This window comes from Sapajus apella, unplaced genomic scaffold, assembly GCF_009761245.1.
Source record: "Sapajus apella isolate SASKATOON/1434 unplaced genomic scaffold, GSC_monkey_1.0 scaffold83, whole genome shotgun sequence".
Classification (NCBI taxonomy): Eukaryota; Metazoa; Chordata; class Mammalia; order Primates; family Cebidae; genus Sapajus; species Sapajus apella.
In genome coordinates this window covers 7,424,039-7,450,450 of record NW_022437023.1, presented here as the reverse complement: position 1 = coordinate 7,450,450, position 26,412 = coordinate 7,424,039, and the positions used below count along the sequence as shown (strand labels likewise).

General features: G+C 48.1%; 1 protein-coding gene across 7 annotated transcripts in view; it reads right to left on the bottom strand.

Annotated features, from left to right (window-relative positions):
* The window catches only part of DAAM2 (dishevelled associated activator of morphogenesis 2), a 117,462-nt gene that overhangs the window by 4,119 nt on the left and 86,931 nt on the right, over positions 1–26,412 (bottom strand). For 6 of the 7 annotated variants that reach the window (XM_032253631.1, XM_032253634.1, XM_032253638.1 and 3 more), the window contains exons 11-24: positions 25,400–25,538; positions 22,319–22,377; positions 21,986–22,170; positions 21,125–21,424; positions 16,650–16,757; positions 14,336–14,362; positions 13,208–13,314; positions 12,007–12,091; positions 9,075–9,181; positions 8,816–8,904; positions 3,617–3,785; positions 3,329–3,436; positions 1,716–1,776; positions 438–569 (exon numbers count right to left, since the gene is read on the bottom strand). In XM_032253631.1, coding sequence (XP_032109522.1) covers positions 438–569; positions 1,716–1,776; positions 3,329–3,436; positions 3,617–3,785; positions 8,816–8,904; positions 9,075–9,181; positions 12,007–12,091; positions 13,208–13,314; positions 14,336–14,362; positions 16,650–16,757; positions 21,125–21,424; positions 21,986–22,170; positions 22,319–22,377; positions 25,400–25,538 — 1,676 coding nt within the window. The remainder of the gene's footprint in view (positions 1–437; positions 570–1,715; positions 1,777–3,328; positions 3,437–3,616; positions 3,786–8,815; positions 8,905–9,074; positions 9,182–12,006; positions 12,092–13,207; positions 13,315–14,335; positions 14,363–16,649; positions 16,758–21,124; positions 21,425–21,985; positions 22,171–22,318; positions 22,378–25,399; positions 25,539–26,412) is intronic. The other variant, XM_032253632.1, reaches the window with a different exon arrangement.

Sequence of the window (26,412 nt, the reverse complement as noted above, 5' to 3'; positions counted from 1 at the left end):
CCGTGTTTTAATAAGATCTGCATGCATGAGGTCCCTGGGCATGTTAGTGTGAGAAGCAGTAGAGGCATAGCAATCAGGTCCACTGCTAGGCTGTGGTGTCAGGATTCTAACCCAGTTCTATCATTTAGAGCTGGGCAATCTGGGGCAAGTTACTTAACCTCTCTGATTTCACTGTTCCTATGTGCCAAGTGGGAAAAAGCAGGTGGTGACACACCTTTAAAACACTTAACATGGTGCCTGATAGCTGATAAATGTACCACCATATTTGCAGTATATGGTTTCCATTGTTGGTCTTGTTAAGAGTGAGGAGATAGTTTTCCCTCAAAGCTCTGTGACTCTGGTTTTGTCCCTCCTGGGCTGTCTGCAGTAGGAATGGGTGAAGAAGCTTGTTTAGATAAGGCTGGGTTGGCAAGCAGTGGGGGTTGGGGCACCCTTACCTTGTCCCTGGCCTCATTTAACTGGTCCTCCAGCTCTGAGAAGCTGAAGCTGGACACCGTGATGAAGTCGCTCATCACGGGGACAAACTTGTCATTGGGCTCCCGCACCTGGCGCCTCTGATACTCCAGCTCCTGAAAAGGGAGAGTAAAGTGCTGCTGAGACTGGTGCCAAGATGAGCGTCCGGGGAACAGGGGTCACAGCATCTCCCATCTTTCTTGTCACTCACATCGAGCCCTTTGGAAGAGGGAACACCCTGCATCTCAGAGTTCTAAGAATGGCAAAGACTATAAGCATTAGCAGCCAGCCCACCCTGCCATCTTTCTTTCTCTAGAGCGCCAAGACCCAGTGTGTGACCTGGGGCCAGCAGCATCACCTGAGAAATTGAGAAATACAAAATGTCAGACCCACAGGATCAGAAGCTGCATTTTAACAAAGCTCATTTTTACAAGACTCCAGGTGACTCATGCACAAATTAAAGAGATTTTTCTAAAGCTCCCAGCTGATTCACAGGCTGCTGGTCCATGGACCACACTTTGAGCAGCACTTAACAGGACTCTACAATTGTAAATTTGGAAATCATCTTCCCCCACCATCGCGGCGACAAAACGTTCTTTCTCAGACTCTAAAGTCCGTTCTCCCCTTACCCACTTTCTCTCTCCACAGAGTAGGTAGGTAGGATCTCTTGTTCCTAGGTGTGAATGATAACATGATAACACTTAGAGACAGCCCCATACTGGGCCAGTCTGCCTCACTTCCCCACTGCTCTACTGGTGTTTTCTGGAAGCCTAGGGCCAGAGATAGTACTAGCTGAGAAGCTGTCAGAACAGGAATGGTGGGAACAAGAGACCTGGCTCCTCCACTGGCCCAGGAAAGAGGCAGAGAGACATAAGGAAGAACTTTCTGGGGACATGGGTCTCACTGACACATTGTGTGCTTTCTGCCCCTAGCTGGCAGTCAAGGGATGAGGATTTTCTTTCCCATGCACTTGAATCCAGCATAGGCATGGGTCAAATGTATGGTTCATTCTACTCCGCTGCCAAATAGACACAAGTTGGATGGTAACATGGGTATAATCTCAACCCCTTTTAAAAGGCTCAAATGTAAGCCCTAGTCATCTAGTCCTTCTTCTGGAGGGCTGACCCTGTGCTAGAGGCTGTTCCCACTGTACCTGTTGTTCTATGTCCCTGTCTAGCAGCTTGAGGTGCAGTAACAGACAGCATGAACAGTGGTTTTCTGACAGCAGCCCTCACCCAGGTAGGCATTGACAAGGTACTCACCACCTCCACCGCTCTCAGGCCCTTCCTGAGGTTGCCCACCTCCTTCTCCAGCTCTGCGAGGCTGTGAGGAGACACACACGGAGGGGAATGAGGACCATCTGCTCCAGCCTTGAGGTGCTGAGGCTGGTTCAGGGAGAGGGCAGAGCCAAGCACAGTGGCCTGGGAGTCAGTGTACCTGCGTTCCAGCCTTGCTGTGACCACTGATGTTGGGCCTGGCAAAGCCCCTCCCCTTCCTGCCTCTGTGCATCCATACTGCAATCTATAGATCTTTCTAGATCAGAAGTGTCATGCTGCAATATTGGAAGGTTTCCAACCGGTGGCCTCTGGCTTAGATCTAGTTATCTTGATTACTACCAGGTAATGCTTGTAAACTCTTTACGTGATCCTGCAAGTAACAGCATTGGATACCAGTGAGCCATTTACCATTATGTTTCTGGTTCTCCTGGAGATGGCATCTATCAGCCTAGATGTTGAGGTCTGATGTCCTGCCTAGTGCATGCTGTAATGCCGTACCCACATTTCCTTGGACCATCCATTGTAGGGCCTGATCTCGACTCTTCCAACTGTGGGCACCATCTTTTTGAGGCCAAGCTCCTTCCACCTGTACCTATGGCCAGAGAGTTATTCCCTGCCCCTGTAGAGCCCTTCAGCTCATTACTGACAGGAGGTGCTGTCTGATTGCCCCAGCCACCTTGCCCTTTGGTTGGGAAAACTGATGTAATTATCCACACTGTCTCCCTGAATTCCTCATGGGGTTAAGCACCAATTGCCTGCAAGTGGTAACTGGCTGAATAATGCTTGTTACTGGCATTCTATCTCTGGATCCTTTCCCCATTCTTTCCTTCTGGAATCACCTCTGAAATAAGGATTTCAGAGCAAATTGTCTTTGTTTTGGTTCTCCCAGAAGCAGACCCTGAGACATGGCCCATTCCTAGTCGGCCTGAGGCAGGATGAGTAGTCAAGGAAGTGACCATGTTCTTGGGACACAGTAACTGTGGTGGTGACCATACAGTCAACACAATAAACCTCAGCATTCACACTGTAATTGCACTCATTCAAGCAAAGCTATCTTCAGTAGGGACTTCCTCTTCAGAAAGCATGTGTTTGTTGATTTTTCCTGTCTTCAAACTGATGATCCTTTGCCCATTGTATAATAGTAGATATGATAGCGAAACACACACCCCTGGGTGGAGATTTAAGATGCTAATGGGACATGAGACGTATGAAAAAGCAGGTACAGCTACTGCTTATGTGCCCCCAGAGAAGCACCCAGAACTTTCTTCCTAATATCTCTTCCCACCTCCTTATGAATAACCATATAACTCTCCCATCATGGGAGTCTTCCTATTACAGCCCTCATCCTTATAAGCAGCCCTCCCTGAATCCTCTCTCTTTCTCAGGGTGTATCTGCACCTAACTTACAAGACATTCTTTTTCTTTTGCAATACATTGTTCTATGCTATATCCCCTTTACTGTGTGTCTGTCTAAACTCTTTTAAACTGAGAAGACAAGAACCGAGGTCTCACATCAGCCATCAACAAGCCCAGAGTAGGCCCCAAAAGAGGAAAGTAAGACCAGAGTGAGGGTCATTACGGGGAGAAGGAAGTCTCACTTGACTTTGGCGGCTTCTGGTAGATGCTGCAGCTCCGAAGGCATGTTCAGGATATCAGGAAAATGCTTCTCCAGGATCATGATCAGGTAATGGAGCAGAGAGATGTTTCTGTGGACAAAAGTCGGGTTAAGGGTGACAGAGGAAACTGGGCATACGGGTCAGGCGGAAACTAGGCTGGGGAGTTAAGAGAAAGGGGTGATGAGTCTTAGGATGTTCCCCTCCTAATGGGAGAGCCCAGGGTAGGGTGAGATAGAGGCCAAGGAAGTGACCAGGAGGGGAGGTGCTCACCTGTCAATGCTGGACTTGGTGTCGGCGATCTTGTTGAGGCTGGCCACCCGGAACCCGTAGGCGCCTCCACGCTGCCCTTTGTTCATGAAGTTGCCTATGGCTAGAATGACCTCTAGCATCTGTCTTAGACGCTTGCTGCGGACCAGCTCCCGGGAGGCCAACAGGATGGCTGGGAGAGGAGACACCGGTCACAGCCATGCGTGGGCCAGGCAGGGCAGTGGGTCCCCTTGCACCCCAGGAAGATGCCACCACAAAGTTCAGAAAATGGGCTGTCAAAAGTCTTCAAGTGAGGCAGAGATTATACCCACTCCTCAGCAGACCCATCCATTTCACATCCCCACATTCACCCACCTCCAGGGGAAGTAGACACCCCATTTGTAGGACATGCCAGCTCTTTCCCAAGAATATAATTTCAGAAGAGGTTTTCTTACACGTATTTAAAGATTTAAAAGGCCAGGTGCGATGGCTCTGTAATCCTAGCACTTTGGGAGGCTAAGGCAGGCAGATAACTTGAGGTCAGGAGTTCGAGATCACCCTGGCCAACATGGTGAAACCCTGTCTCTACTAAAAATACAAAAATTAGCTGGGTGTGGTGGCACATGCCTGTAATCCCAGCTGCTTGGGAAGCCCAAGCAGAAGAATCGCTTGAACCCAGGAGGTTAAGGTTGCAGTGAGCTGAGATTGCATCACTGCACTCCAGCCTGGGCAACAGTATGTGACTCTGTCTCAAAAAAATAAAAATTAAAAATCAGGTATTCTTTCTTTGAATATACTCATGAATATGACACTGTTACTTCTCGATACCTAGCACTTAACTTCAGCATTTTACCTATTATGGGATTGCTTCTACCTGTCTTGAAATGCTATATTCTATTGGTCTTTTGGAAAGAAAACCCATCAATTAAATGTCCTCAGTTATAATCTATTATTTTTGTTCTATAAAATAATGGCATGCTTTTCAGTTGATAGTGTCTAAGATTCGATGAAATAAGCTGCTTGACATCCTATTGAATATCATTTTTAAGATTTTTCCAACCTTTGGCCATCTTAACCATTTTCCCGCAATGCTTTAAATGACATCTTTGCTGGAAATACAAACTAAGCTAACAGTAACCAAAACTTCAGTAATTCATCCTGCTGTGTATGCTCTGGCCCTTCTGATGCCTTTGTGGTGGGTGCACAGAAGGAAGACACAAATCCTATACTAAGATTTTTGTCTACTAGTTATAGAATATACTTTTTGAATATTCAATGTGGCAACAAAAAGACCAGATTACCCTGTGATTTTTGGCTTATGCCAAACTGAACATTCTTTAAGATGCTGCTAGGAAGATAAAATGAAAACCACTTGGCTAGAAGTTTGTAGAAAGCTTCTAACAAAGTTAGAAATAAGTAACTTGAAAAGAAGCTCTACCAGCACTTCAGGAGGCCAAGGCTGGCAGATCATCTGAGGTCAGGAGTTCGAGACAAGCCTGCCCAACATGGTGAAACCCTGTCTCTACCAAAAATACAAAACTTAGCTGGGTGTGGTGGCACACGCCTGTAATGCCAGCTACTTGGGAGGCTGAGACAAGAGAATTGCTTGAACCCAGGATACGGAGGTTGCAGTAAGCCGAGATCATGCCACTGCACTGCAACCTAGGCAAGAGTGAGACTCCATCTCAAAAAAAAAAAAGTTGTAAAAATAGTAAGGTTTGTCAGTAGCTTTTAAGTTGAACATATACATACTCTGTAACCTAAAAGCCACATTGTTTTTGATGGGTATTTCTATTGTTTCTAGTTTTGTGTTTTTTTAATTTGAAATAGAATGGGTAAATTACAGTATATTCATATAATGGAAGAAAATGCAGAACTGAAAATGAATAACCCACTGCTACATGTAACATTAGGGACAAGTCACAACCATAATGTTGAGCAAAAGTCAGCAGCATAATTAAATTATTCATACTCTATTATTCCATTCCTATAAAGTTCAAAACAGGCCAGGTACAATGGCTCATGCCTACAATCCCAGTACTTTGGGAGGCCGAGGTGAGCAGATCATTTGAGCCTAGGAGTTCAAGACCAGCCCTGGGCAACATGGTGAAGCTCCATCTCTACAAAAGTACAAAACTTAGCCAGGCTGGTGGTATGTGCCTGTAGTGCCAGCTACTTGGGAGGCTGAGGTGGGAGGGGACCTTGAGCTCAGTAGGCAGAGTTTACAGTGAGCCAAGATCACACCACTGCACTCCAGCCTGAGTGACAGGGCAGGACCCTGTCTCAAAAAAATAAAGTTCAAAACTGATGAAACTAATCTAGAAGTCAAGATAGGTTTGAACTTTAGAGACAAAAGCGAGGGCGTAAAGGTTGGGAGAAGGACATCAAGCAGCTCTGGGGGGTTGGAAACTGTATATCTTGACCTGGGTGTTGATTACACATGTGGTTCACTTTTTCAATTCCTCAAGTAGGACTCATGATTTGCGTACTTTTCTATATGCATGTTATATTTCAAAAGTTAAAAAAATACTTGGATTGGTTGGGATGTTTTTTCTAAAGTTTATATGCTATTTGGAAAATCTGCAAAGGAATCCTCCTAAAAATGCTAAAATGTTGGCAAAACAGAAAATGACAAGAGTTCAAAGGAAATCAGTGTAAATGGGAAAACTCCCAAATGCAGTTCTGACATTTTAGATATATTTGCAAGAATAATATATTCATGAATATATTCATAAGAACATTACACTTGCAACCATATTCATCTTGACTATATTCGGTGAATGTATTTATAATAAGAATCAGTAAATGTGGTATATTCAGCAATAAATATATTCATAAGGATATATTCAAGAATAATAAGTTTATGAATATATTCATAGAGGAACTGGTAACTTTGTCAAATTTGGTGAACCGGCTTTTGGCAAATGGACTCAGAGCCCCTGCTCAGGGTGGGAGGGCAGGTGTCAATAGCTCATCACCTAGCTGGGATAGGCCAAATCTTAGCTCTTCCAGGAATACTTCCTGGGAGAACTGGAAGGAAGAATAGGAATCCCATCTTTACACAGTCCTCTTTTCTCCACCCACAGTCACATACAATGATCTGATTCTATAATACACAACTTCAGGCATGCTTTTCCTATCTAGCTCTTAGAGGAAAGAGACCTATATCTGGTCTATACAAGGACAGCAGCCATTGCTATACAGAATAATTATTACAGAGCGGAGCTATAGAAGAGCAGCTTTCCCCAGCAGATTTTGCTATCCCAAACACATCTTACTCAGCTTAGCTTGATATCAAAGGGAGTCTCTTTCCTGAGTATCTACTAATTCTTTGGGAGAGCTTAGGCTCCTGGGAGCAGGAAACTGAGATTAAGCCTTTGAGGTAGCTAAGCTACTCCAGTTCCAAATCTCCAAATGGCACTGCTCACATTTGTTCCGCTTACCCAAGACACACAAAGAGTTGTGCGCACATGTCTTGGGCTGAACCCCTTATTTGCGCTGCATGCTTCAAAGGCAGTCTGCAGCAGGATGAAAGAAAGTTGTGAGAAGATAAGGATTCACCCATCACTAGGGTAGGAGAGTTGACCAGACCTCAGAGATGAAGTCACTGCTGCTCTCTTTCCTTCTCTCTCAACTGATTATGCTTACCACCTGCAGATCCCTTTCCCTGTGTGTGGTGGAGGGGGGGGAAAGTCTCATTACGAAAAACATCTGCCTTAGCTCTGTGTGCTCCACCCTATCCACAGACTCCCCCTGAAGCATCTCAATGAATTTCAGGAAGGGCTACTCTCTGGACTGGGCATGTCGAGGAGTACTGACTGGTCCTGGTGTCCAGCAGGGGGTGCCCATGCTCTGTTCTGCCCCCAGACTGGTAACCTCAACATCCTGGAAACAGGCCTTTTAAAATATATATATACTTTAAGTTCTGGGGTACATGTGCAGATCTTGCAGGATTGTTCATAGATATACACATTGCCATGGTGGTTTGCTGCATCCATCCCCTGTCGCCTACATTAGGTATTTCTCCCAATGTTATCCCTCCTCAATCTCCCCACCCCACAAGAGATCCCAGTGTGTGATGTTCCCCTCCCTGTGTCCATGTGTTCTCATCGTTCAGCACCCGCCTATGAGAGAGAACATGCAGTGTTTGGTTTTCTGTTCTTGTGTCAGTTTGCTGAGAATGATGGTTTCCAGATTCATCCATGTCCCTGCAAAGGACATGAACTCATCGTTTTTTATGGCTGCATAGTATTCCATGGTGTGTATGTGCCACATGTTCTTTATCCAGTCTATCCTTGATGGGCATTTGGGTTGCTCCCAGGTCTTGTTGGTTCCAGGCTATTGTAAACAGTGCCACAAAGAACACATGTGTGCATGTGTCTTTATAATAGAATGATTTATAATCCTTTGGGTGTATACCCAGTAATGGGATTGCTGGGTCAAATGGTATTTCTATTTCTAGCTCCTTGAGGAATCACCACACTGTCTTCCACAATGGTTGCACTAATTTATACTCCCACCAACAGTGTAAAAGTATTCCTGCTTCTCCACATCCTCTCCAGCATCTGTTGTCTCCAGATATTTTAATGATCGCCATTCTAACTGGTGTGAGATGGTATCTCAATGTAGTTTTGATTTGCATTTCTCTAATGACCAGTGATGATGAGCATTTTTTCATGTTTGTCGGCCATAGGTATAGGCAAGGCGTTCATGACTGAAACGCCAAAAGCAATAGCAACAAAAGCCAAAATAGACAAATGGGCTCTAATTAAACGTAAGAGCTTCTGCACAGCAAAGGAAACAATCATTGGAGGAAACAGCCTCTCTTCCTCCATTGTACTGATCCTGTCCTCCCCACAGATGAGCCTCACAGCCTCTCCTGCTTGTTGCCTCCTGGGTCCCCATGTCTGCCCACCATCCCGATCTCCTGCCTCTCAGGACAACTCCATGCCCCTCCCTCCTCTGCCATCAGCACAGGTAATCCCTGGGGAGTACTTAAAGAGCTTGCACACTGAGGCATTAGCAACATGTCACAAGGTTGGCGCATGTGTTCATATAAGCAAGTGCATATTTTCATAATCATTTTGCATTTTGTCTTTGACCTTTTGCTTTCAGGCTGAGAATAAGAAAGGGGTTTCCCTCTGCCCCTGTTCAGTGGCTCCCACCTACCCTGCCGTTCTCAGATGCCTCTCCACTCTAGGCCTCCTGCAACCCTCAGCCTACCTTCTACTTTGGGCTTTGCCTCTGCCAGCCGCTCCTGGAATTTCTTCTTGAAGAACAGGGCTTGCAGTCGCTGCTGGTAGTGGTCGATCCTGTGGACAAGGTGAGCCATATCTTGAGGTATTTCACCCTGACCCCAGCCAGCCCCAGCTCCAGGAGCCAGCTCCAGCCTCCTCTTGAGCCTGCCCACCTCCGTCCCCTTCCCCTTGGCAGAACCCTACCTGGCCCAATCCCAGCCCCCCGCCAGGCGCGTGGCCCCAACCTGCTCATTTCGTAGAGGAAGCGGTCAGCGCGGGCCATCCGCTCGATCTCATGCTTGTGCTCCTCCAGTAGGTCAATGTCACTCTTCTCTGGGATGAACTTGAGGAGCTGAAAAGAGCAGATGCAAGTCACACAAGCAACTGGTGAGCAGCAGACACAGGGTGCAGGTTGTGAGAAGCTGTACTGACTCTGCTCAAGATGGGGAGGGTGCCTTGAAAGAGAAAGGCACCCTCATGTGGACAGGATTGTTTCATCTGCCTGAAGGGAATGACAGAGCAGCCAGCTCTGAACTTTTTTTTTCTTTTTAAAATTGAGATGTAACTGATGTACAGTATTCCTTTTTTTTTTTTTTTTTTTTTTTTTTTTTTTTTTTTTTTAAGATGTGGACTTGCTCTGTCACCCAGGCTGGAATGCAGTGGTATGATCCTAGCTCACTGTAGCCTAGACCTCCTGGGCTCAAGCAATCCTCCCACCTCAGCTCCTCAGTAGCCGAGGCTACAGGCATGCAGCACATAGTGGGTTAATTTTTTTTTCTTTTTTTGGTAAAGACAGGATCTCACTATGTAGCCCAGGCTGATCTTCATCAGCTCCTGAGCTCAAGTGATCCTCTCGCTTCAGCCTCCACAAGTGCTAGGATTATAGGTAGGAGCCACCATGTGGCCTAAAGTACACCATTCCTCAAGGTACAGCTCAGTGATTTTTCTTTCCTTTCAAACCAGCTTGAGGTATAATTTACATAAAATAAAACACGCCCATTTTAAATGTGCAGTTCAGTGATTTTTGTCAAATCTCCATCCATTGAATCATCATTCAGATTAAGATACAGAACATTTCCATCTCCCAAGAAAGTTATTTTGCATCACTTCAGTCAGCCATTCAAGTGAATATAGGCTCTCAACTGAATTCTGGGACCTTGGCCAGATTTGCCTGTCCTTGAACTCATGCTGTACGCTCTCTTTTATGTCTGGCTTCTCCTCCTCAACACAATGCCTCAGGTTCATCCATATCAGGGTAGTTTATTTATTGCTGAGTAGGAGTCTACTGTATGAATACACCGCAATCTGATCGTTCACTTCCCAAACACAGGGTTGAACTGTGTAGGACCACTTGTATGTGGGGGATTTTCTTCCGCCTCTGCCATCCCTGAGACAGCAAGACCAGCCACTCCTCTTCCTCCTTCTTAGCATGAAGGCAATGAGGATGAAGACTGAAGACCTCTATGATGATCTACCTGCCCTCAATGAACAGAATATATATTTTTTCCTTCTAGTGATTTTTTTTTTTTTTTAACAGAGTCTCACTCACTCTGTTGCCCAGGCTGGAGTGCAGTGGTGCGATCTCAGCTCACTGCAACCTCCACCACCTGGGTTCAAGCGATTCTCCTGCCTCAGCCACCCGAGTAGCTGGGACTATGAGCAAGCACCATCACGCCTGGCTTATTTTTGTATTTTTTAGTAGAGACAGGGTCTCACCATGCTGGCCAGGCTGGTCTTAAATTCCTGACCTCAAGTAATCTGCTCGTCTCAGCTTCCCAAAGTGCTGGCATTATGGGCATGAGCCACCATGCCTGGCCTTCTAATGATTTCCTAAATACATTTTCTTTTCTCTAGCTTACTTTGTTATAAGAATACAGCATATAATACGTACAACATAAAAAATGTGTTAATTGGCTGGCTGTTTATGTTATCAGTAAGGCTTCTATTCAACAGTAGGCAATTAGTAGCTAAGTTATAGGGAAGTGAAAAGTTATATGTGGGTTTTTGACTATGTGGGGGGTCAATACCTATAGCTCCCCACATTATTGAGGGTCAGCTATATTCTTGTATATTTCTCTCTTTCAAGACAGAGTTTTGCTCGTTGCCCAGGCTGGAGTGCAATGGTGCGATCTCGGCTCACCACAACCTCCACTCCCAGGTTCAGATGATTTTCCTGCCTCAGCCTCCCAAGTAGCTGGGATTACAGGCATGCTGCATGCCCAGCTAATTTTATACTTTTAGTAGAAGCAGGGTTTCACCACGTTGGCCAGGCTGGTCTTGAACTCCTAACCTCAGGTGATCCGCCCACCTCAGCCTCCCAAAATGCTGGGATAACAGACATGAGTCAGTGTGCCCGGCCTTGTATATTTCTTTTAGTCAGCATTTGTACTTGTTTCCCTGGAGCCATACCTGAGAGTGGGATTACTAGGCAATAGGGCGGGTATATATTTAGCTATACTGTGCACTGCCAAGTTTTCCAAAATAGTTGTGCCAATTGAGAATTTCAATTGCTTCACATCCTTGGCAGCACATAGCATTGTCAGTCTTTTTAATTTTAGTGCTCTGGTGGCCCTCTTATTATGGTTGTATTTCTCTGATAACTAATAGTATTGAACACCTTTTCATATGCTTATTGGCAATTTGGAAATCGTCTTTCATGAAGCACCTGCTCAAGTCTTTTGCTCATTTTTAAGTTGATTTCTTCATCATTTTCTCATTGATTTGTAGAGTTCTTTGAACTGAGTATGATCTTTGTTATATGCATGTATAGCAAATATTTTCTTCTAAGGTTTGTCTTCTCTTTTCACTCAGTAACTGTGCCCTTTGATGAACAGAAGTTCTTAATTGTAATGCAGTCCAATTGATGATGATGATGTGTGTGTGTGTGTGTCTGTGTGTGTTTTCTAGGTTTCTCAAAGGATCCACAAAACTGAGGGGGAAGAGATTTGGGGAAGATTTGCCTTGGGAGTCATCGGGGAACAAAGCCTCGCAACGATGCAGCCTTTCCAGCTTTCCCCGAGAAAGGGTGACCAAGGCAGGTTTCTATAAACCTTCTCCCCAACTCTTTCAGCCTGATTTCTCCTTAACCCAAGAGTCACAGCCTCTCTGGGGGCTTTCAGGAAGGCGCATGGCTGCCCCTTGGGTTCAGCTCCCCTTCCTTCCCACGAGGGTCCTCACCTGCTCCAGCATGTCCTTAGCGAGGTCCTCCTGCTCATCCATCTTCAAGATGGCCTGCCGGATCTCCTCGTTAGAAAGCTTCAACCTAAGACAAAACCCCACCCCCTGAGCAGCCTGGTCTGGCCCCTCCATCCAGGACAGCCTTCAACGTCTATCTCCAAAAGGTACCACCTCCGCCTTCCCTCATTCCCTAACACAAACTTGGGATACATTGAATAGTACTCCCCACTCAACTCCTCTATAAAGCCTTCTTAGCCTAGACTAATACGATTCAGTCCATAAACTTGATAATGAGCATTTTAGTGTCTAACTAGAGATGTGAGGGTCTCTAGTCTCTTTACACTCCATCAAAGCTCATAGGGGCATTTGGGAGTAAAAGAGATGTCTTCAAGGTAGACCAAAGGGACATGGCAGAGGGTTCCTGATCCTTCTCCTCCTCCTCATGCAGAAAAAATGCACAGCATCTCCACAGGAGGACAGAATTACTGGCGAGCCGCTAAGAGGGCAATTTCCTGCTGCCTTCATTCTCAGAACTCAGAATCGCTCTGTCTTCTGACAGCGCCTCAGCTCCCATACAGCTGTCCCAATCACTCGCTGCCTGGGAGAGGGAGAAGCCACACTCCCCACACACCCCCTCGTAGCTCTTCCCTATCCCCTCCACACACACCCCCATTAGGAACCCTGGGGATTCAGAACTCTTTCCACCATCAAGTGGAGGAAACTGAGGCCTGGGGGCTTGTGAGAGAAAAGGGGGGAGGATGTCTCAGAGGCAGCTGGGGCAGCACTAAGACTAGTATGGGAGGTGGTGCCCTCTGACCCTGGCTCAGACAGGAGGCCCCTGCACAGAAGCTGTGCTGTTAGCACAGATACTGCCCTGTTTGTTCTGCAGCCACGGGAAATGCTTAGAGGCTGAGATCATGCTGCTCCGTGGCGTGAGCCAAGCGAGGCCCTCCGTGGGCTTAGAGCAACTCGGCCGCCAGACGCTGACCGGGCTGCACAAGGGCCTCGTGACTGGGCAGTTCCCTGCCTGCAGAGCCCCAAACTGCTGCTCAAGGCAGGTTCCCAGGAGACAGCTCCAGATCAATGCCCGCCCCCTCCCAGGGGACAGCAGAGAGGGAGGGGCCCAAAACCGCCATCACTCCATTCCTCTATTCCCCTTGTCCCCCAAGCATTCAACTCAACCACCTTCTTTTGCACATACTTGGAAAGAAGAATGATGCAGTTCTGGGCCCTCCGGCCGTCAATGACCGACAGCTCTTTGACCTTGCGAGAAGCCAGGTAGATGTCCTCAGTGGAACCCAGCTCTTTCTGTAACCAACAAGTGAAGTGGACAGTTGAGGTGTATGTTCCCCAATCCTCCTCTTGTCCACCCCCGAAGAGCCACCTCCTACCAATCCAGGAATGCTCCTGGCATGAGGGGAAGGGGGAAGGAAAAGACAGGAGAGAGAGGAGGGTGGCTAACAGCTACCTTTAAGACAAGAACTTTTCCATAGGCCCCAAGGGGTTGGGGAAGGACACTGAGGAGACCCCTAATTTTTTTTTTTTTTTTGAAATTATCCATTCTGGGCAACAAGGGAAGGGGCTGTGCCAGTGGGTCAGGGTGTGACTGATCCCTGTGGCTTTGGGCAATGTGACATAACCTACCATGTCTCCCACAGAACCCATTCCCACTCCCACTGCCCAACCCAGATGCCCTCCCTCAGGCTTATGCGAGAAGCTGGTTGCAAACCCCCACAGGGAACAGTTGCTAATGCCTAGGGACTTCAGGTACCATCCAGTGTGCCCAGAGTAGAGAGCACCCACCAGTTCACAGGTAAGGAAACTGAGGCAGAACACTCTCTTCTGAGGTTCCAGCAGGCAGATTCCAGAGAAATCACTGATCCTGCCCCACCCTTTCTCTTGGTCCCCTGGTGAGGTAGGAGGCTGTCTAGTGTGCTGTCCTTCCTCTGGCAGGTCCCTCTTGCACCAGTGCAGAGGCCATCTCACATGGTTCTCTGTGAATTGTGCCCCTAGACCTGTGTGGTGCCTACCCTATGTGTCCTTACAGGAAACGCTCTCCTTTGGCCTGGTGGATCAGACAATAGACCTAGGAGCCTTCTTCTCATTCCAGGAGACACTGACCTCCACTGCTGCCAGGGATCTATTTGATTACTTCCCTCTGCTACATTTCTTCTTTCTCTTTGGGGACCCTCTCCCGTACCACCCTGTGTGAATGGGGAATACGGTAGAAGGTGGAATGGACAAGTCCCCTCTGTCAGGCCCAGTACAGAGCAGCAGCCCAGGACAGCGGTTCAAAGTTGGAGTGGTCAGAGCCCCAAGAGTAACTCACCTGCTGAGGAGGATTAGTTATCAGCTCCTAGGCAGCAGCCACAGCCAACAGAGAATTAAACATGCACAACATTAGCCAAGACATTTGGGGACCCAGAAATAGCATGACAGACATGGGGATACCTCAGCATCTACACTGTCCCCTTCATCCCAGTGACACCCATGGTTGGAGACAGGGGCCTGTAAGTAGCACTAGACAGGAGCTGCTTCTAGCATACATGCAGTCATGGAGAAGCCAAACAAAGCAGAGATCAGGCAGTGCCTCCCATCCGCCCAGTGGGACCACCGCTCCCTGGTCAGGGCAGACCAAACCCCCGAGTTCTCTCACTGCAGGCTTTGCTGCCTGTTCTTCCTTTTCCTCTGCTGAAAATCTGCAGAGAGGGTAGAAGACATTCCTCCACACTGGGATGAGTTCACCTTGCTACATAGGGGAGGAGTCACAAACTCAGTCTGGAAGCTCCAGAAAGCTGTGTTTATTGACACAGCAAAAAGCAAGTGTCCTTGAATTCGCTCCTTGCTCCTCATCTGTCCTTCCCTGTGCAAGGGGAACTGAAGCAGCACAGCCCACACCTCTGTTCTCCCTGACACTGACAGAGTGGAAGCTACCAACGCAAAACCCACACGGGCACAGAGAACCATGGCTCCCAGGAACTGCCCTGCCCCACGGCCATCCGCAAGAGGAGGCAACAAGGTTAAGACGGCCTTCAGGATCTCTCCAGTCCTGCTGCTGGGATTTCAGTCCCAGAGACTGGGCAGCCTACTGGGTGAGGGGGGGCAGGTGACCAGACCGGGTAAGCTCAGAGGAATGAGGGGGACAGGACAGGGGATCTTTCAGTCTTAACTCTTCTCAACTCACCAAGCTGGGAGGCCCCAGACCCAGTTTGTCTCTTTCCTGACTGGCCCCGTCCCAACCTCACCTCCAGGCCCTGGAGCCTGAGTGGTCTGGGCCAGAGCCCTGTCCTGCAGGAAGACCCTCAAACTAGGAGGCAGCCTGTGATCACCAAGCCTGGTACGCTTGCTACACACTCCTCTGTCCTCAGCCCCACTCAGAGAGAATTGGCTCCCAGGAGCCAGTGCTCATAAGAGTTCCTTTCAGCTCCAGCAGCGTTAGCTGCCAGGCTGACATGGGCATGGGTTAAAAGCGTCTCCTGGAATTAGGAGAAGAGAAGAGAATGAGATGCTGTTCTCATATTTAAATTAAATAATCACCTGGCCAGATGATCCCACCTCCTTCCCTTTGGCCAGTGCCCTAGGAGTGGCTGCATGTGTCCTTGGTCATCTACAGGTCAGGGCTGGGCAGAAACTGAGCCAGGACACCCTCTCCAGTTCAATGGGGAGCCAGGCCACCACAGCCAGGCACTGCCAGGACCCACTCATTGGCACCGGGGGAAACCCTCAAGACTGAAGCCCTAGGCTAAATAGAGAAAACAAAGAAGATGGTAGCCCAACCTCGAGAGGGAACAGTCCCTCTGGGGTGGGCCAGAGAGAAAGCAAGTCCCTGAGGCTCCTAAGCTGCTCATTCCCCAAGTGGACTTAGAGGGAAGGCCTCCAGCGGTGCTAGTTACCATGCAGACTCCTGGGCCCCAGCTCATCTCCTGAATCACATCCATTTGAGAATGAGGTCTGAGAATCAACCGTTTTGGCAGTCACCACAGGCACTCGGCACAGTTTGAGATTCCCACCTGAGGAACGCCCTGCGCTCTGCCACCAACTCACCCCCTACTTTCTCTGTGACTGGAGGACCAGACTTGCTGGCAGCCACCTGCACATAGAGCCTTGAGAGCAATGTCGAGGCCTCTCCAGACCTTCCCAGGCCCAGCCTCAGCCCCTGAGTGACATGGAACAGCACCTCTGCCTTCCTTGCAAGGCAACATCCCCTGCTTAATCTCATAGAGGCTTTGCAAGACAAAATGTGGTAGAGAAGTGGTTTGAAAAGTTATGATGCCTTCTAAGCCTAGTCTCTAAATCCTGAACCAAAGAGAACAAAGGTCCACGGTGGTCAGGCCTTGCAGCTCTACCTCCCGTGCTCCAGAAGGGAAGGGAGAAATGGACCAAATACCATTTCAATACTTGGTGTGTAAATATGAACCATAATACAAGGATGTTCCCCCATCGGCCTGGTTTGTGCACTTCTACTTTATACCCACATCCTCAGCAAGCACATGGCACCCCATAAAGAATAAAACCATTCAGTATACATGTGAGGAAGGAAGGAGGGAAGGGAAGAAGGAAGGGAGAGGAGAGGCTGAAGTTGGGTTTGAGGGTATGCTATATGGAAATCAAAACCCAAGAGGCCAGAGGGTGTAGGGTCTTACCTGGTGCCTTTGATAGGCTGAAAACATTTTTTCAAAATCCTCTAGGTCCAGGATCCGAAACACCTGCATGTCATCAATCTCATTCCATACGGTGCCAGGGACACGCTCCTAAGATTCAGGGTAGAGAGAAGACCCCATGGTTGGCCCAACTCTGTCATGGAGATGCCTCCCTAACCCTATGTATGTCCCAACTGCACGTACTACAACAACCAGGATTTCAGACCTTCAGGAGGGAGTCATTTGGTCCCCTCAACCTCCAAACTCTCTTGAACGCTCTGTTCCAGGATAGAGGCCAGAGACAAACCCCTTCTCCTCCCTTGTGCATGGAGCCACGTGTAAGCATGTTCTAGAAATCACTGGGGGTACTGAAGGCTCGGGTAGGCAGTAGGAAAGGGGGTACACTTCACTTTTTCCAAAAGCAAAGTCAAAAGCTACGTTCTCAGGGTACTTCACACAGGCCCACTTCCATAAAGGGCAGGGTTCCTGGGAGTCACTCCTGTCCTTGGCTGCCATCATTGGAAGATGGAAGCCACACGTATTTGGGATCCTCACAGCTGCAGCACAGACTGGATTTCTGTATCTCAGATGGTGGTTTTCTTTCCCAAGTGTCTTCCTCCCATGTTCCCAGGTTCCCAGAAAGTAGAGAAATGCCAAAGTTTGGGACCTGGCATCTGTGTGACACTGCTGAGACCAGCAAGACTCTGCCACAATTTCCCTTTGATCAGTCCCAGGGAAGGTGTTGCCATCAGCCAAGCCAGAACAACAAAAAAAGGAAGCCCTGGCTGTCTTGTAGCATGCTACTGATGGCCCAGGACATAGCCAGCCACACCTCTGACAGGGCCTTCCAGCCCTCCCCTCCCAGGAATTCCCCACCCCATCCAGAGCTTTGCTGGCCCTCAGGATAGAATCTCTCTGCCTTCCTTGACCTAGAGCACAGCCAGAGAGTCTTGTTTAATGCCTCCTCCTCCTCCCTACAACCCCCCTCAGCAAGGCTTGGAGGGAGAAACATACCTTTCACTCGCTGTTATTTTCTTAAACTCTGGAAAGGGGAGGCTAGGCTAGAGTCAGGGGGTGGGGACATTCCTGTGGCCTTCTGGAGGCCAGGGACCCTCTTGTGGAATGCCGGCTGGGAATCTTGGAGCAGCAAGGGATACAGGCAGCTGGCCAATCCCAACACAGATACATTCTTTTCACAGCAGAAACAACCGCCGTGTGTGTGTGTGTGTGTGTGTGTGTGTGTGTGTGTGTGTGTGCGCGCGCGCGCTCACAGAAGCACGCGTGGGGTAGAGGAAGGGACTGGGAGAGGAGTTGAGCTTCTGGAAAGGGGGATGTGGGAGGCAGAGAGAAGATGAGAAGGGAATGGAATCAGGGAAGGCAGGGAGGGAGCTGGCCGAAGCAGCGAACAGCCGGAGCCTAATCTGCAGGGAGGCCTCCCTCTGCAGCTAGGACCTGGGTGGAGGTAGAGGACAGAGGAAGCCTGCAGAGGTAAGGCTTCCCAACCTTCTCTAATCTTGGTGAGGCCGGGGTGAGAAGAAAAGGGCTGGAGCGAGAGAGCTGGCTGCTCCACACTGGGAAGAATTTCCCATGAGACAGCCGACTAAGCTCGGCCTTTCTCTCTCTCTGTCTCTTTGTCTCTCTCCTTCCCGAACACTGCCCACCCCACTTCCAGCTTCCAGCGTCTACCAGAAGGACTTGAAGCTCTTTGAGGAGGTATAACTGAGGTCTGGAGCCAGAGAGAGGTAAGTCTGTTCCTAATATTCCCTACATGCTGACATTCACCGTGTCACCCTGATGTGCCCACCTTGCATAATCATTCACAAATTTAATTTTCCCACCACTCTGGCCAAGAGCCCATCATCTCTAGTCTAGACTCCTGGGACTTCTGCCCACTGGAGATATCCTTCACATGCCAGGGAAAACTTTCTCAGAAGCATGTTTCATTATGTTTCTCCCGTGGTACGCTGCCTTTGGGGTCAACCAGGCCTAGCTGGCGGACGCTCCCAGCCCTGCCATTTGGTGAGACTGTGGGAAGATGGAGGGATGTGATTTTTCTTCCATGTCACATAAAAGGAAACTGAGCATCCATGACGCTTTTTACCTCACTGAGTTGATGTGAGAATTAAGTGAGATAACATACTTCAAACATACCTGGCAGAGTCACTAACAATAATAAATTTATCATATGAAGACTTTCTATATGTCAGTCACTGTTCCAAGTACTGTGTATGTAGGAAGCCAATTAATCCTCAGTCTCCTTTTTTTTTTTTTGAGATGCAGTCTTGCTCTGTCACCCAGGCTGGAGTACAGCAGGGCGATCTCGACTCACTACAACGTCCACCCCCTGGGTTTAAGAAATTCTCCTGCCTCAGCCTCCAGAGTAGCTGGGATTACAGGTGCACGCCGCCATGCCTGGCTCATTTTTGTATTTTTAGTAAAGACTCGGTTTCATCATGTTGGCCATGCTAGTCCTGAGCTCCTGACCTCGTGATCCACCCACCTCGGCCTCCCCAAGTGCTGGGATTGCAGGCGTGAGCAACCATGCCTGGCTGTAATCTCTTGAGATGGACATTATTATTGCCCCATTTACAGATCTGGAACCTGAAGCCCAGGTGATTCTATGACCTGCCCCTGTCACACAATTAAAAGCTTGGGATTGGGATGATAAATTCTCGAATGTTATTCAAAAGCCTTTCACCTTGCCCTGCTTCTCCAAACGTCCCCCACTGTCTATTCCAACAAACTCACACTCTCCAGTCTAGAAATGAAACTCTGGCCTGCTCTGAGGCCCTGGGGCATCTGTAGAAACTTTACTATTACTGGACCCAGAGAAACTTCTGAGCACACAGCTTCATACGATGAAAGTGTTGCAAAAATATTACTTGCCTTGGCTGTCTTCCTTCATCATAGAGGTGCATAACTTTTTACTACAACTTTAAAACCTTACATTATAAATTATGACAATAGGAGACAAAATGTTATGTCTTTTTTTACCACAATAAAAAATGTTATTCTCTGATCGTGAACACTGAACCTTTCTGCACAGCCTGTGGCCTTTGGTTCTGCAGAGCGGCTGGCCTGCTCGTGTGCGGTTTGTCCTTCTGACCTCATGGCCACGGAACACCCACAGGACAGAACAACTGCTTGGTGTAGCTGTCACCAGCCTCAACAACTTTGCTTTGAATGCTGCTAACAGGTGGTGGAGATGTAATCAGAGGCCCAGGAAACTACACATGGGCTCTGTCCATGCTTCATCTTTCCACCCAGATTATAAAGCCAGAAGCAGACGGGATCTTTGAGATCAATTCACACATGAGCCAACTGAGTTACAGACAAGTCGAATGACTGACCGGTCGTACCGCTAAAGCCACACCTGGTTTGGTTAGAGCTTCACCCTTAACTCATCCCCAGGCTCTCCAGGTGTTTCTTTAAACACGCTTCCTAATTTGGCAGATCCTAAGCTCTGAGAGGACAATGTCATTTTATTACTATCTATCATAGCCCCCAAAACAAAGCTTTACAAAAACAGACCTCAGATTGACAGGCTAGCTGGTCTACGATCAGGAGAAGGCCCCCAGCAGATAGCTGGCCACCTACTTAGCAATCTTGCATCTCTTAACTCTGCATTTGAGCTCACTGAAACTCAAACACAATGGTACAGTTATGAGTTCCCCAAGAGCTAGTCCAACCACCCAGAGGATAAAGGTCAGTGTGGAATCCATCCGAGCTCCAAACCCCAGTGAGCCAGCCTAACTGAAACCAGTGACCATGCAGGTGTTTACCTCAAGGAGGAAGCTCCTAGTCCTCCTAATAAGACTTGCCAGAACCTTGGTCCAGGCTGGAACCAGCCTTCAATTGCCAGAGGTCTAATGCAACCAAGGGTATCTCTAACTATGCTCATGAGAGTCCAACAGAGAAATTAACCCCCACCTGTGGTTCTGGGATTGGTGATTATTAGTGGATATACTCATGAGGGCCTCTCACTGCTGGTCCAGACATGAGGCCAGCGTATGCAGCTTCCCCCAGGAAGATGCCAATATGGCTGTGTCTTGCCATCCAACTGGGTAGTCCTTTGTATACACTGCCCTGATCTTTACCAAAACCTAGATGCTGGCCCAAGCTCTTTGTTTATGTTTCCATTCTTTGCTTCAATGAGACCCCCTCCTTGAATTCTACTCAGTGTTGGCCTCGCCTGTGACTCCATCAACCCTGGGCAAACACAAATTCCATTTGTAGACGACGCTGTCAGCGTGAGCACTGCCCCATGCCAAGCGTCTCTCCCAGGGCAGGTGTTCTCCCCGTGGACAGGGAGCTGCCTGGCACATCAAACCCACCATGTGCATCCACATGACTGCCCTTGCCCCCCCACCAAAGAAAGGACCTGGAATAGAGATCTGCAAACAAGGGGCAGGCGGTCCCTGAGGCCGACCACCCTGCTGTGGAAGAATGGGCCTGCAGACCCCTTCCCGGATGCTCACCTCATTCAGTTTCACCCAGTTGAAGGACTTCAGCGGGTGGGAAGGCTGGGGGACACGTTTTTTCCTGAGTGGGACATCACTGCTGGGGTAGGGGTCCTGAGGGAGGGGCAGGCCCATGCCGAGGCAAGGTGGGGCACCTGGAGGAATTGGGGGTCCTCCAGGGGGAAGGGGTGGTGGCGGGGGAGGGGGACAACAGGCAAAGGGCAGAGGAGGAGGGGGTGGAGGCAGGTCATTGGTTGTCACTGAGGAAGACAAGGTGAGTGGGCCCCCAGGGGGTGGTGGGGAAGATACAGGGCCTGTCTGTGAGGAAACAGAAAAATTGCAAGGACAAAGCCATCAGCTCTGATGCCATTCAGGTCCCCCACCATGATTCCTTTCCTTACTCCTAGTACCCTTCTATACTAAACCCTAAATTCTACCCTTACCTTCTACACACATTTGGCCCCATTTTCTCTCTCTGCATCCAAACATCTCTCACACACACACACCCCCCCCCAACACCACCACCACCACCACAGACAGACACACACAAGTCACACACAGGCATTGGACAGTCAGTCACAGCCATTGCAATGCAACAGCAGGATTGATCTATGCAGTTGTGTAGGTTACTGACTGTACAAGGCCTCCAGCTGAGGGAGGGAGGGGGATCCAATTCCAACTGCACTCTGCTGTCCAAGATGTGCTTCCTGGGACTGTGTCACCCAGAGGAAGGGACATTAATTTTCTCACTAACAGGTGCCATCTATACAGCCTCAGGGGTCTCTTCTATCCTGGCCTCTCCCCACACCTGCTCTGCCCACCCTGTCCTGAAGCCCAGGGTCCTGGCTCAACTATGTGAAGGGGGAGATGCTTGCGTACTGAGAGTTCGCTGAGCTGGGCTACCAGCTCTGCCACTTGTCCCCGAGCCTGGCGCAGCTCCTGGGACTCCCGGGCCAGCTTGTCCTTCATTTTGTTCAGCGTCCGCATCATCTCTTCCTTCTCCAATGTCTTGGTCTCGCATTCCCGCTCCTTCCTCTCCAGACGGCTCACAAGCTCCATATGTTCTGGAAATGGGCGGGGTGGGGGACGTGAGAGGAAACAGAAGGAGAGCATGTGAGTAATGCGGTCCTCTCCTTAGAAGGACATGGAATTAGGGGCTGGACAGGGGAGAAGCATGTGGAGTGGACAGCAGGCTTAGGCCGAGCCCCTCACCTTTCCGGAATTTCTCTGCCTGGTCTCGCCACTGTTTCACTTCGTTCTCATTGATGAGCCTGGCAGGGCATAGAGGGAAGACGGAGGAGGCGATGTGATTGTTGACCACTGACTCACAGCTTCCCAGAAGACATCATCTCTCTACCCTCCAGGCAGGGACCCTGGTCTCTAGTCTGTTCAGCCACATCAAGGGGGCTAGGATTTAGACTTCCCAGATGTCTCTCCAGGTCCCCTGCCACATCCACATTATGCGTCTGTGCAGACCGTGAGAGATGAAATGACTTATAGATACCTTATAACCCAGCCCCTTTGTCATACAGCTGGAGCTACTGAGGCTCAGAGAACGGAGACAGGGCAAGAGCTAATTAATGGTAGAACTTGGACTGAACCTCAGGCTCCCTAGAGTTGTATCACGACTTGCACCTCCTTGTGAAAATAGATCTTACATCTAAAAAAGATCAAAATATTGGCCTTTCCATGGTCCCAGCTTCCAAAGACCAACATGTAAGAGCAACAGACATCACCCACACCAGCAATACAGACTGAGTATGTTCAGGTGAAACATGCCAAGCTTTTGAAACAGTGTTAAAATTTAGCTTTTACCTTGATACCAAGGCATAACAGAGGTGAAATTCCAAAGTGAGTTCCCAAGAATCAATTCCTTTATAAATCTGAAAATGTGGAAGAGTTAGACCCACAACTTTTGACCTCTTCAACCACATCAAGGACACAGAGAACAGAGTATGGAGAGGGAGAGTATTTGGTGAAGACATTTATTTGAAGAGGGCCACTGCTATTATCCCCAAGATGCTATCTCCTTCACCAGGGAACTGGTTTTTTGGGGCCATCTCCAAGAGTTTGACCCATGTTCTCCGAAGTTGGGAGGGAGGCAGAGTAGACTGGGGCCCTACTTGGAGCCAAGCAAAGTCCTGGGAGCAAAAGGAGGAGAACACTGCTGTGAGGGGCCCTGCAGGCACTCCTAGAGTTTGTTGGCACAGGAGATTCCATGAGGTTTGCCCATGGGTCACATGTATGTCTCGTGAGGAACTGGGGTGCAGGTATTACAAGTCCTGTGCAAGGGGTCCACCTGAGCAACAGATGGGAACATCTATACCATAAGTCTACAGGCACTGGATTGCCAGGGAACCAGGGAGTGATGGAAAGGCTGGAAGCAGCCAGCCAGCTGGAACAAAAGTCCTGCATGGCCAGTGAGCTGGGTTTTGTAGTGAAAGGCATCCAGCGAGGAACTTCTCAAGATTCCAGAAACACACTGACGTCTTTACCCATATGCCAAAGCCAGAGAGCAGGGAGCCTGTTTATTAAATTATCTTATCAAGTAAGACCTTTTCCCTTTTTCTTTCCTGTCACCAGGCTGCCTCTTCAGAGGGTCAGACTGGTTAGTGGAAAGGCGACGTGGGAGATAGAAGAGGCTACAGGGTAAACAGAACAGAGCAAAGGTGGCAGATATCGCACATACACATATATACACATGTACACACACATACACACACCCATGCTCATGCGCGTGCACACACACACACACACATACACACACACATGTGCCCTTCCCATTCCAGTTGCCTGGCCCCAGCTGGTGGAGGAGAAAGATTTAAGGCTAAATCATGTCTAGAATGTCATATTTCAGTCTATGTTGCACTTTAAAGTGATCCTAGGACTTCTGTTACCCAGGAAGGAGTAAAAACTTCATTGGACCTGAGGAGTTTTTATCCTCCGGCAGTGGAGAGGATTGCCTACGAAATGGTATAACAAATTAGTAGAAAATAACACTAACGTTACCTTTTGATCACTTTCCCAGTTGCACTTGTCCAGCGTACCACTGAGGATTTCAACTACATCAATATCTGACTGTGCAAATGAAAACAGTAGCAAGAACAGCTGGAAAATAATTTTCTACTTGGCTTTGGAATGCAACATAATGAATCATTGAGAGCCAATTTATCTCCTTAAGGAAAAATGGCTCAAACTCATACTGAAAGTTAAGTAAAAGCTTAAAATTAAAAATTAGAATGTTAATGTACGCCCTTATTATTAATTGATGTAAATTTAAATTTGTTTCTCCTTGTTTCTCAATCCAAGGTCAATAAAATATGGTAAACCAGAAGGCCTTAGGCTCTGACAACCTCATCCAGCAACCTCGTGATCAAATGGCCATGCTCTATGTCAGTAGTCAGCAAGCTTCCTATAAAAGTCCAAAGTAAATATTTTAGGTTTTACATGCCATGCACAATCTCTGTCACATATACTTGTGTTTGTTGTTTAAATGTAAAAATTGGCCAGGCACGGTGGCTCATGCCTGTAATCCCAGCACTTTGGGAGGCCAAGGTGGGGTGGATCACAAGGTCAGGAGTTCAAGACAAGCCTGGCCAAGATGGTGAAACCCCATCTCTACTAAAACGACAAAAATTAGCCAGGTGCGGTGGTAGGCATCTGTAATCCCAGCTACACAGGAGGCTGAGGCAGGAGAATTGTTTGAACCTGGGCAACAGAGGTTGCAGTGAGCTGAGATTGCACCACTGCACTCCAGCCTATGCGACAGAGTGAGACTCCATCTCAAAAAATAAAATAATAAACAAAATGTAAAAATTATTACTAGTTCATGGGCCATACACAAATTAGTTAGAGGACTGGAGTCAGCCCACGCACCATAGTTTGCTGACCCTTGTTCTATGTTAACGTGTTTAAATTCGCCATCTAGCCAACCCATGCAGTAGACCACTGAAAGTCCAGAACATGCCCAATACACCTGTGCTGGCTGTCCAAGAGAGTAATCACTAGCCATGTGTCATGTGGCTATTCAAATTTTAAGCAAAACATTTAAGATTCAGTTCCTTTGTCATACTAGCCATGTGTCAAGTACTCAATAATGTGGCTGCCACACTGAACAGTAGCAATATGCCACTTTTTCATTAGGTTACTATAGTTCTATTGGACAGTGCTGCCCAAGACCCATTTGGGGATGTCTGGCTTGCGAAAGGGAGCTGAGATTTCACTGGTGAGCCCAGAGCAGGAGAGAGATGAGGAAGGTGAAGGAAGACAGGGCAAAGGCTAGCCACTGCTCACATGTTGACGATGTTCTTGACATTGAAGTTCTCCAAGGGAGCCAGGTCAGGGTCCACACCCCGCTCATCCTGGAGGACAATCTGCTGGAGGATGCGGTCCAGGAGCTGCCACTGCTGGAAGTAGCCACCGTTCCGCTTGTCTGAGGGATGACAGGCATCATATCTTTCCTGAGCCCTGGAGTCCCCTGCCCCTGCCCCAGAGTCACTGCCTGGGCTCTGGCTGGTGGGGCATGCCCTTCTCCACCCATGGTAAGCTCCCAGTCTGGAGAAAGAGGCAATGCCATTGCTGATAATAGCAACTCACTAATTCAGTCATCTCTTGATTATTGGCAACTAGACATCTATGAACGTGTCAGCCACCTCCCCAATATATTTCTCTACTCTCTGAAATGCTTTCTGGTTGCCTTTCTTCCTTGTTTGGACCCTGGGCACACTATGCCCTAGAAATGGAGATTGCTTTTTACATTATCTATAAAAACCACCTGCTCCAAAATACTACATGCTGAATAATGAAGTCTCCAGGGAGGCTTTTTTTTTTAAAAAAAAAAAAAAAAAAAAAAAAAAAAAAAAAAAAACATTTTAGGATTATCCACACTATTACTCTACACAGAAAGATGAATGGAAACCGATTACAGGTGTGCACTGAGAGTCAAAATGGGCTAGAGAAGTGCTTAATGGGATTCAAGAAGATTTCTTGTGGAAGTGACCTGGAACTATGAAGGTAAAGGCATAGTGTGTTGTGTGTGATCTCACAGGGCCTCACTCTTATCGCCTCTAATTAAAGTCATCTTCCTGGACATGGACTTCCTTTTTATGTGATAAGCACACACTCTCTTTTCTTGGTCCTTGATCCCTAGCACTTTATCTCTACTGACTACCATAAAAAGCCAACAAGTGCAATCCTGACATCAAAGTCAAACCACAATGCCTACAAGGTAGAAGATCAAGTCTGCAAAGCCCCATTTTAGGGCAGAGTAGAGGAACCCATTCACACTGCCCATGGAACAGCCAACA